The sequence below is a fragment of the Sinocyclocheilus anshuiensis genome, unplaced genomic scaffold (assembly GCF_001515605.1).
Source record: "Sinocyclocheilus anshuiensis isolate Anshui unplaced genomic scaffold, SAMN03320099.WGS_v1.1 scaffold407, whole genome shotgun sequence".
Lineage (NCBI taxonomy): Eukaryota > Metazoa > Chordata > Actinopteri > Cypriniformes > Cyprinidae > Sinocyclocheilus > Sinocyclocheilus anshuiensis.
In genome coordinates, this window is record NW_015552593.1 from 1,660,894 (window position 1) to 1,672,569 (window position 11,676).

Genomic DNA, 11,676 nt, shown 5'->3' on the forward strand with positions numbered 1-11,676 from the left:
GCATCGTTAACTTTTTATGCCGATGCACCGAGCGAATCAGGGAATCTTCCCATCCCTAATATATATATGAGCTGATGGTTAAAAGGATAATCAAAGATTATAATGTTATGGATCCAGAAGTGCCGTTACACATACCTTCAGTAACTGATTCCAAATATCTGTCCTCAAAGATGATTGGTAGGGAGTTCACATCCCCATCAAGATCAGCACATTCAACAGGAAGAGGTGGCAAGGACAAGAAGTAGGAGGAGTTCTTGATAGCTGTGGTCATCTGTTGGTGACTGTGAGCACTGTTGAATAAAGTAGTTCATTTGAATTATCATGATAATTCACATCTTCTCTGTGTGCTAAATAACTACATTACAGTAATGATATTTGAAGCCGTACTGCAGTTCCTGGTAAGCCAGTGCACTCTGTCTTGGGTGTTCAAGACAAAAGAAAGCTTCTGCAAATCTTTGCACCTAAAATTGTAAATACAACATAAGTAAAGCCAGAAATATACTGTGCACAAACACTCATAAATATGCAACATCAATTTCTTGCATCTTTGTGTTACAAAATGTGTCAGAATGCAATGCATAAAACAATTAAAGTATGCAATTAGAATATGCATATGATAAAAATCTCACCCGTAGTGTATGGTGCTCCTGGGCCAACAGCGCAGAGACCCGCTCATTTAGGGACACCACTTCCAGGAAATTCCCCCACAATGCCATGAGCAGAGAGCACAGCTGTGCCAAATTCATGTTCACCAGTTCAGCCAACTCATCTGGGCTCTCTGCCCTCTGCTACAAGATACATACACACAACCATAAATATAAAAGAGTGTAGTACACAATCATGATATACCAGCCAAGCAACAACCACAGTGGTGAGAGTCATGACCTTAACTTATGGATTAAGTAATGTTATATTATAATAATGGTATATCTCACAATGTATTTATTTTTGCTGGAAATTCAACAAAAATGATTTATACATTAAATTACCAAGTTGTAATGCCTATGTTTGTACAATTCAGTGAATTAAATACTTGAAAATTGATGGATGCAAACCAAAACACATCATTATTCATATTCATTTTATTTTACATACTGATTTGTTGATTCACATTCCAAACTTTTGGCCTATAACTTATAAATGAGCAACATTGCTCATGAACTGTAAAATAACCAAATTCTGCTTTACATATGTTGCCAGATGATTCAATACAGTTCTATAACATTCTATAAAGTTTAATAAAGATATTGACTTGTTTGGGACACATCCTGCTCTGTATTTTTTGTATTAAATGGTACTAACTTCCCTTGACATACCTTGACTTGTTCACAAAGCTCATTAAGTCGGGCCTCCACATCAAGTTCCTCTAAAAAAAATTAAAAAAAGATAGCAGAGTGAAAATGTTGGTGCTACAGCAGCAGTATGGAGTGAATGAGAGAGAAGGGTCTGTCTGAAGAGCCTGTGATTGACAGCACATGAGAGGGATCTAGAGGATCAACAGCACAGGAAGTAGGAGTCAAAGGACAGAGAATACCAGCAACGTTCAAGCAATAAGACTGATCCCAAGTCAGCCTGAGATCTGAGATACTACTAAAGGACAGGAGGACTAAGTTGAGCTAAAAGCTCCCTCACTGATGGACACTTGCCAAACAAGTGACAAACGTCCAAGTTAGAGGGAACGGAAGAAAGAAAGAAAGCTAAAAAAAAGACACGAATGAAAGGCAAGAGGCATGTGGAGCGATTTTGAGGGTCGGTTTTGGAGGGACATACCTATGTAGACGTGCCTTTGGCCTGGAGGGTAAGGTCTTCTGAGAACTCGTTCATAAAGGACCTGCATGCTGGGCTTGGCTAGTGGTGGGATTGCACATATAGGCACGTTTAAAACTTTCACGCTCCCCTTTTGCTGTTTGAGCTTAAAATTAACCCTTAAATACATGCAAGTTCAGTCAATGTCAGAAGCAGCAAGGGGTGAGTAGTTTAGCTTTGAGTGAGTGAGGGCTTACAGTGAATGTTCTGGAGGGAAAGACGTATTATAGACTAGTTCTGAGGTCCAAGCACACAAAAATGGGAGATTAAAGCATCCGCATGCTGACTCAGACATAAGAGAGGCCAGAGGCATACAATATGCAGTTAAACAAACATTAACACGTAAATGTCCAGAACAGCAGCTCTTCAAGAGTCTCTAAATAGATATTCAAGTGAATGGTTACATTAGTGTAAGTGAGTATTTAGTGATCTGATGGGCTCTGATGAGATTAAAACATATATATTAATATGTGAAAGCAAATGATCCAAAGCATATACAACAAAACAGATATATATATATATAAGGCAATAAGCAAAAATGTATATTTTATAAAACTTATATAAAATAAACATTAATATATAAAAGTTTAAATGTAATAAATATAATCACTTACAATTAAAAAAAAAATATATATACAAATATTATGGAGCACTGAAAATTTACAATTCTGACTTTTAGCCCCAGGGTTTTCAACCAGCGTCTCTAAATGTACTTCCAAAGGTTCAGTGGAGAAAATTATATATATATATATATGCTCACCAAGCATGCATTTATTTGGTGAAAATGAAGTAATAATATTGTGAAATGTAAAATTTTAATATATTTTCAAATATAATTTGATCCTGTGATGGCAAATTATTTTCAGTAATAATTACTCCAGTCTTCGGAGTTATATGATTCTTCAGAAATCATTCTAATATGCTTTAGTGCTCAAGAAACTTTTTTCCCCCTTTTTTTTATCAATTTTGAAAACATTTGTTCTGTTTAATATTTTTGTGGAAACCATGATACATTGTTTGATTTATATGAGAACTATAAAATATTTAAAACTATTTAAAAAATATTTTTTTGGTCACTTTTATGATTAATTTATTAAATCCTTTCTGATTAACAATACATAAAAAATGTACAGTCTGCAAATTTTTGGACAGTAGTGTATATTGCTCACGCCTAGAACACATACACATACTGAAGCTCAGCGATTAAACTGGCTTTAGAAATCAAAGTTTTGCTAAAATCACACCGTTAAGCAAATTAAAGCAAAACATCATGACAGCCAGCTACAAAAAAAGCTTTACACAGGGTCAAAGATTGAAGTGCAGTGTAAAAATGTTTTAAAAATAAATAATTTCAGTCTTCCAACTCAGGTTGGAAACAAGACTTATTCTCTCAGCTCTGACGGACTACATACCTAGCTCTATGCGCTGGGATGCGGGAAGATTCTTGGTCAGGGAGGTTAAATAGCAGAACAGGCCCTGATATGCCCGCAGCAAGCTGGCACACATGTTCTGGTGCAGGCTGAAGGCGTGCTGTAGGCACTGATCCGATACCAGGAAGGTTTTGCCCTGCAAATCATGAAAGAGGACTTGATGCATCACTAAACACTGCATCAACAGCAGGAGCATTAAATGTTTTTGCATTATGATAATACCCAATTCCCTTTAGTGACACAATCTTTTGGATTTGAGAAAAGTTACTTATTTAGTGAAGGTATAAAGGGGATCTCTACTAGAGCTCACTATGTTCCTTCAGAAACCTACATGACATCTTAATGTGACTGGGGTCTCAAGAGAATTGCAGTAATGTAAAAAGCACATCATCTTATTTACAGTAACAGCTCAAGCCTTTTAGTTACATAATGATGTCTATTTATGGACATTTAAAACTCTCACTGATATGAGAAAATCACTGCCTCTGTACTTTGCTTTGCAAATGTTAAGTCAGCAAAGTGTTTTAGACTAATTGACTAAAATGAAAAATACACTGTACTTACTTTTTAAAAAAGCATTTAATGTCAATGAAACCTGTGCAATTAATACCTAATAGGGAAGTGTCTAGACATTTTCTCTCTTTTGCACATTAAATGTTGATTTGGTTGAGTAAGGATATTTGTGTGTGTGTGTGTGCGCGCGTGTTATTTATTTATTTATGATTTAATGCCATGTCAGCAGCAGTGGCTATATTCATGGCAAGAGGAAACATTTCAATTTATGTGTGTGTGTGTGTGCGCTTGTATTCTTACATCTGGGGACAGCTGCTTGACGTAGGTGGTGCCGAACACCACAGACTCCAGCGTTGGGATGAGAGAGTCTTTGCTCTGTGCCGGAGCATTACGATTCAACCAGGTGCTTTTGACTGGCCGTGGCAAACTGAGGGGACAAACACTGCAAGTCAAATACAGTATTACACATTTCTACTGCTTTTAAAATAAAGGCACAATTTTGATAAGGAGCACCTTTAGAATATATTTTTCCCACACTGGGAATTTTATGTCCTGGGAAGCACAGCAGTCTACTGTCTTCACTTGTGACATATTCAAAATGACTATGATCTGCAGGTCCAGTTCTCAGTGTACTGCTGACCTGATTAGAGGCTGATGCAGGGCCACCAGTGATGCATGGATTGTGGCAGAGATGACAGACAGGTGGAAGTAGTCAAACATGACGTTGATGTGCTGGTGGATGCCTCTGTGAAAGCTAAAGTGCAAACGCAGCGTTCGACTGCTGATGCTCTGGAGAGAACTTGGGTCCTCGGACCTGAACACGGACAAAAACAAACACTGTTATATGTGAAACAACTGTTTTAGGTAATAGTGTTGTTCAAATCCCTAACTCTAAATATAAGCAACAGTAAAATCTTTTTTTTTAAACAACATTCAGTTATTCATCTACATACGAGTAGTCGCCATCAGTAAAGAACAGGTCCAAAGATAGCTGAAAGTCAATTTCATTTAAGGACTCTTCCACCTGCAGGGGAAAAACGACTATCACCACCACTAGTGACGCATACAGAGGCAGATTTTATCACTGAACCCTTAGTGTGCGTGTTGTTTGAGTCATGAGATTCACTTACCTTCTTTGCATCTAGCAGCATCATCACTTTGAATACGAGGACGTCGTTGACTACAATCTTCTTGTTTTTATAAAGGATCTGAAAGGTTTTGCTGCAGACCACATCATCTTGAACTGATGCTGGAAAAGCCAGATCCGAACCTGTGCGAAAACACACATTAGCAAGGCTTTACAAAGCTTAGAGATATGTGCTATTCTTCCCTATAAAACTATATAAAAACGTATCAAACAGCCCATTGAGTTAACGGAAATAAATATCTGCTGTTATTTTTTCCATTTTAAATCCTTCTGTTCTCTGAACATCTTTCCGCCTTATTTGTTTACATGCAAATATGGCGTGACAAAGTGCACCAACACAAGTTTGACATCAATAGAGTCAACGTCAAACTTAATTAGTGTTAGTGCATCTTGCATCTGACTGTTATCAATGTCAACCAACATTACACATGCTTTTCAAACACAAAGCTAAAAGACTGCCCTGATACTTGTATTAGGAAAGAATTTGAGGAATCACTGGACAGATAATGATGCTTCTCACCACATTTCACCACAGGGTGTAAGACATTACACACTCCAACAGACACAGAGCCTGTTAAAGCACAGGCAAAGATTCTTTCAACCCACTGTGTCAATCACTGTAAGCCCTGAGGTGAATGTTGATGTAATACTAAGAGAGCCCAAGGCTACAGCTGTGAGAACTGTTAGAAAGGGAAGGTAAGACATTTAACCCTCATAACTGAAGATAAGCTGCATTCCTTTGAAATATACAGCCTGAAGAAATTTCTGTAGAGATAAAACTGATAATTTACCTGGCTGAAACATTTTATTTGTCTCTAGAAAATACAGCCTCAGCACATCCACATCAAAGGCAAAATGGAATGAGGTATCAGTAAAAACAAATTCTCCCAAACAATGATCCAGAACTCATACAATAAATCTAAGACTGACATTGCAAATCAGGTAGCAGCATACATTTAAACTCAATTAATCTTTTTCTTAAATGAATACACTTATATATTGTAAATTAATATTATAAATAAATAATAAATTTTTCATACTACTATTATATTTGTAATATGTTATTAATTATTATTATTATTATTTTATCAATTAACCAAAATCTCAAAAATCAGCTTTAAACAACATCTAGACATTTTTTTGACATTTATTGTCACAATCAACATTTTATGAAGGTTAAATACCAACTCGGTTTGCTTTGTACGAACAAAGGAATTGTTTTGGTTCCTTGATTTATATTTCTGTGGAATCGTGACATGACAGGACATGTTCATTTGAGATGTTTAAGTGTTTTTACCTATGGGATGTAGCAGACTGGCTTCCACCCTCTGCGGGATCCGTGGCGGCACTTTCATACTGGCTCGGATCTGATAGAACCTGTCAAGAAAACAAGATTCAAGATTCAAGATTTTTATTCGTCACATACATGGTTATATAGAGAATATATAACCAGCAGTGAAATGTAAGTCAGGTCCGCTCCATGGACAGTGGAACTATTATAGATACAAACACAAAGAAATTTATATATAAAGAAAGAAAGAAAGTTCATAATAAGCATAAGAATTCAAGACAAGCATTATACTTCTTGCAGTTGTAAAAATGTGTGCCTGCTTTATTACTATAAAACTCAACAACCCCAGATTTTATTATGGACTGCTATCTAAACGACCCTTTTTTATGATATTTTTCTTTTTACTGAGTGCAGTCCATGTAAGAAAAGCCTGACGCCCAGTTCAAAGACTTACTTTCTGTAAAGGTACAGTTAGGGATAAGAATCTCAAATAATTTATAGGGCTGTCGCGATTCGTCGACTTTATTCGACTTTTTTAAATCCTCGACTTCATTTTGCTCACGTCGACTAACCGGCAAAATACCGGAAGTGGCGCATTTCACAGACGAGAATGTATAAAACACATTATTAGTCTGTTTTCCAAGGCTGCATGATATATTAAACCCTTTTAAAAATCATAAATAAGCATAATTGTGAATTCACAAACGCTACGATTTAGTTAAATAATTATGCGATGCAGTTCTAATACAGTATATGCGCTTTAATTATTTACATGCGTGTAGGTTAAGTACATGCGTCACACAGCGGCTCCCTTCACAGTAGTTCCACAGGAACTGTTATCATTTACATGTGTGGAGTAGGGGTTGCACCGACTAATCGACTAGTCGACTTCAATGCTCTGCCATGACGCTTTAAGCTTGACGTCGACTAGTCGCTGGTCCTATAGAGGGCGCTAAAAGTCGACTTCAAAAAATCAGAAGTCGTTCAACCCCTAGTGTGGAATGTCTCAAACTCCATCTCTGCATGTTGTTGTGAGTTTGGGTTTATTATAACGTTCATCTGGGAATGCAACATGCGCTATTTCATCAGATTTGTAAGGCAAATCATTTATAAATCTACACAAACACAGGAGAATACATCGCTGTTTCAAAATAAAAGCTCAAACCCTCACTCTGAGTTTACACGCTTTGATGTCCACATATTCTTTTAATTATAGTGGCTATAGCATTTCTGTCCTAAAGAAATGAATTGCAGTGGCTATAGCATTTCTGTCCTAAAGAAATGGCCAAATATCAAAGATTAAGTGGACTAGGGATATGCCGGTATCAAATTTTCGTTGCTAAAATTTAATTGCTAATGCTTTTATCACGGTATACGGTATTATCGCGATATTGAAATTTAGTTTTAAAAAAGTGCTGTCATAATACAATATAACAGGTTTAATAACTTTTTTCTTATAACAAAAATAACTGAACATTTAAATGCAATAAAGCAATACAGAAAAATGTATAAAGTTAAAAGTTTTACACAGATTAAAGTGCAAAAGAACTATAAAGACCAATAGGTATCACTTTATAATAAGACCTCATTAGTTAACCTTAGTTAATGCATTAACATTCACAATGAGCAATAGCTACATTTGCTACAGAAGTTATTAATCTTTGTTAAAAAAATACAAGTCTTAGTTCATGTTAGCTCATTAAATAACACCAATAAAGTAAACTGTGACATATTATACATACAAACAGTGGACTACCAGTAAAACTGATACAAATTTGGGTCCAAAAACTATTCAGACCGAGTCTGGGAAAAACTGAAGTTGAGGTTTGCATGAAGCTGGATGACAGCATGCCCAGGAGACTACAGGCTGTCATTAAGGCTAAGGGTCACCCGACAAAGTATTCATAGTTGTGTAAATACTGTCATACTAACAGCTGTCTGAATTGTTTTGGATGATTGTAATCTATTACATACCTTTCTATCAAAATTATCTAACATTATCAAGATGAATTTGTTCTGACACAGTGTAACACTGAGTTCTTGTCATATTTTATTACCATTTTCTAAACTATAGCGAATAAACTGTGATAATGTGAGAAATGTTGGAGGTGTCTGAATAAATTTTGGTTTGACTGTATCTATTTGATAAATGAAGTTAACCAACTAACATTATACATACCCTTTTGGTTTCTGTACCCAATATTTAAAAAATGTACAAATGCAATCGGCAAGTACCAAAAATAAAAGTATCGGTATCGGGCGAGTACTGGAAAAAGTGGTATCGGTGCATCCCTAGTTTGGATGAATCGATAAATTAGTCGATAGATTAATCGAAATAAAAATAGTCGTTAGTGGCAGCCCTATACTCGGAGTCTAATTCTATTTAATTATTATTTTTTAGAGAGTTGTTACAAAAGTCTTGTATTTCAAATAAATGCTGTTCTTTTGTACTTTCTATTAATAAAAATAATTTATTAATTTATCACAGTTTCCTTAAAATCATAACTTCACAACTGTCTGACACTGACAATAACAAGAAAGGTTTCTTGAGCAGCAAATCAGCATATTAGAATGATTTCTGAAGATTCATGTGACACTGAAGACTGGAGATAGTATAATAGGATAATAGAGATAGTAACTGTAATAATATTTACTGTTTTTAATGTATTTTTAAACAAATAAATGCAGCCTTGGGGAGTAAAAAAAAAACTTAAAATGGTGGTGTATATTACAAACAAACATAATAAACAAAAATCACGCTAGACAGTAGGCAGAATTAGGCTAATGGTACCTGCTCAGACGGATTTATTTAGTGATTCAGTGAGTCATTTAAACCAGTGAGCTTGTTTGTGACTTATTTGTGAGTCACTTTGGGCGATTCAAAATTATTCATAACACATCATAACATTTGAAAAGGAGTTGTCTATTTAATTTTTTTCAACGAATTTAGCTATTTCGCAGTGCCTGTTTTTCCCCTCATAACAATGAATTCAGACTACAACTCAGCTAAAGCGTCATTTCTTTTGCCGCCACAGATTCAGTCAGAATTTATTAATACCGTGTTCAGCACAGAAAAATTCAGTTTACGAACCAATAACACAACCAAACCTCTTGAAAAAAAAAATTGTTCTGCATTTTTTTTTTTTTTTTTCAAGAAACTGGTCAGCTTTTCTCATTACTGCGGTTCTTAGAAAGGAAGAAGCTGCTGTGAAGGGCAAATACATCTCACACCCTCTCAGTTCCTCATTTCTACTCATCAGAGCTCGGCTGAATAATCCGGACACACTGATCTCATCAGAGAGGTCCAGCACACGGCTGTATCCAAACAGCTCGTGTTTATATCCTGTGCTCCATCCTCCCATGCATTTGCAATGAAAGAGGAAGTTCAGGCAACCAAAATAGAGCTGCAATTTTCCTTCTGACAAGAATATCATGACATCAAAAGCACACAGAGGCACTTTTGTGGGAGTGAGGAGATACGCAAGAATACAACTGGCTGGCCAGAACACAGATCTGGGAACAGGAACAAACAACTAGTCCCCCTGCAGGACCTGAAGAGGAGAATGACGGTTGCGTTGTGCTTCCTGTCGCACAGCTGAGCAAACCCAATGGCTCTGTGTTTTAGTTAGACCCGCGGCAACAATGTCAGCAGATGTGGAATGTTAACCTGAGATTGCAAACTGCTGTGTTGACCCCAAACAACCCTACTGAGCACCGACCATAACCTAGTGTTTCTTCCTTTGCTTTGAAAACGGACTCTTTAGACATTTACATTGCGACATAGAAAGTGTGATGCTGCATAAACGTATGACTAACTTAAAGGGATAGATCATCTAAAAATGAAAATTCTATCATCATTTACTCAACTGTATAATCCTCTGCGGAACATAAAAAAGATATTTCAAAGAATGTTGGCAACCAAACAGTTTCAGTTACCACTGACCTCCATTTTATTTTCTATCCACATAATGGAAGTAAATGGGAACTGAGGCCATTTGATTACCGACATTCTTCAATATATTTTCTTTTATGTTCTGCAGAAGAATTGAAGTCATACAAGTTTGGAATGTTTTCCAGTTTTTGGTAGACTATCCCTTTAAACAACATAATTTACCACAAAAAAAAAAAACACATTTTTGATATAGATATCCAGCAAAAATAACTTTATATGCTAGTAATCGACCTGTTTTATACTCATACTGCCCACCTCTAGTTATATCTAGTGACTGGTTTTGAAATGTGGGCAGCACTTGTAACTTAACTCTTACCTGTGCTGAATAAAACTGTGGCTTTTCATATTGCACAATGGCCTCTAGAGATCACATTACAGGAATGGGTCATTAGGCTCTTGTGTGTTGAAATGCCCACGCTTCCATGCTTATAAGACTAGGTATGGAGTGTTCAAATACCTGTACCGCATGCTGGGTCATTTCAGGTTTCTGGCACATACTGAAACTGGTGCAATCTGCAGTTAACCTCAATTGTATTCTGAGATTGTCTGCTAATAGAAATGGCATCCTCATGTTAAATATGGAAATGGATTTATTTTGTCTATATCTATGACCTATGCATACTCAAATACTCATACTTATACCCAAAGCTCACTTTGTGTCCTGCACCATTTGTGCTATAGACATGACTGAAAACTCAAATTGTACAGGCTGTTAAAGGGACAGTTCACCCCAAAATGAAAATTCTGTCATTAATTACCCACCCTCATGTCATTCCAAACCCGTAAGACCTTTGTTCATCTTTAGAATGCAAATTTAGATATTTTTGATGAAATCGGAGAGCTCTCTGACCCTGCATAGGCAGCAATGAAACTGAAATGTTCCCAGGCCCAGAAACATAGTAAGAACATTGATAAAATAGTCCATGTGACATCAATGGTTCAACCGTAATTTTACAATGCTACGAGAATACTTTGTTCACAAAAAAAAAACAAATACCTTATTCAACAATTCTTCTCCAAATCATTATTGAAAGTTCCACAACGCATGCGCATTGCTTTCCTCTGCACATAAACAAGGCTCAGCACATGCGTGTTTTACATTAGCAGCATCACGCACATAAGTTGTTTATGTGTAGAGGTACTCTCGATAGGGCTGGGCGATTTTTCAGATTTTATCGATTAATTAAAATTTAATGTTTTGCCCATGATTTCATTTTTTAGAAATCGAGGAATCGCGATTTTGAATAGACATAGGGCTGGACAATAATTCAATATCAATATGTATCACGATATAATCTTTTTCAATAACGGTGATATGATTTTTAAATGTATTTGTGCCGTTTGACTTCGTTGAATAAACATAAGCACTGCACGTTTCAAAATCATAACACGGCGCGGGTGTTTTATATGAATGTATCTCTGAAGGGAATTGACTGTCTTCAGAAAAGTTTCGATGGCATTTTCATTTGATCTGATAAAGTAGCATTCATGAGCGGAGCTGCTTTGATTACAGCCATTACTGGAGAAACCGCTAGTT

The 11,676-nt window shown here is 36.2% G+C and overlaps 1 protein-coding gene across 2 annotated transcripts in view; it reads right to left on the reverse strand.

Annotated features, from left to right (window-relative positions):
- Nucleotides 1-11,676, reverse strand: part of LOC107665594 (protein FAM135A-like) — a 31,909-nt gene that overhangs the window by 8,608 nt on the left and 11,625 nt on the right. For both annotated transcript variants that reach the window (XR_001631569.1, XM_016456526.1), the window contains exons 4-14: nt 6,194-6,273; nt 4,880-5,019; nt 4,703-4,773; nt 4,390-4,563; nt 4,050-4,176; nt 3,219-3,372; nt 1,771-1,848; nt 1,317-1,366; nt 630-788; nt 388-461; nt 136-290 (exon numbers count right to left, since the gene is read on the reverse strand). Coding sequence is in view for 1 of the 2 variants with exons in the window: in XM_016456526.1 (XP_016312012.1) it covers nt 136-290; nt 388-461; nt 630-788; nt 1,317-1,366; nt 1,771-1,848; nt 3,219-3,372; nt 4,050-4,176; nt 4,390-4,563; nt 4,703-4,773; nt 4,880-5,019; nt 6,194-6,273 (1,262 nt within the window). In the remaining variant the exon portion in view is untranslated. The remainder of the gene's footprint in view (nt 1-135; nt 291-387; nt 462-629; nt 789-1,316; nt 1,367-1,770; nt 1,849-3,218; nt 3,373-4,049; nt 4,177-4,389; nt 4,564-4,702; nt 4,774-4,879; nt 5,020-6,193; nt 6,274-11,676) is intronic.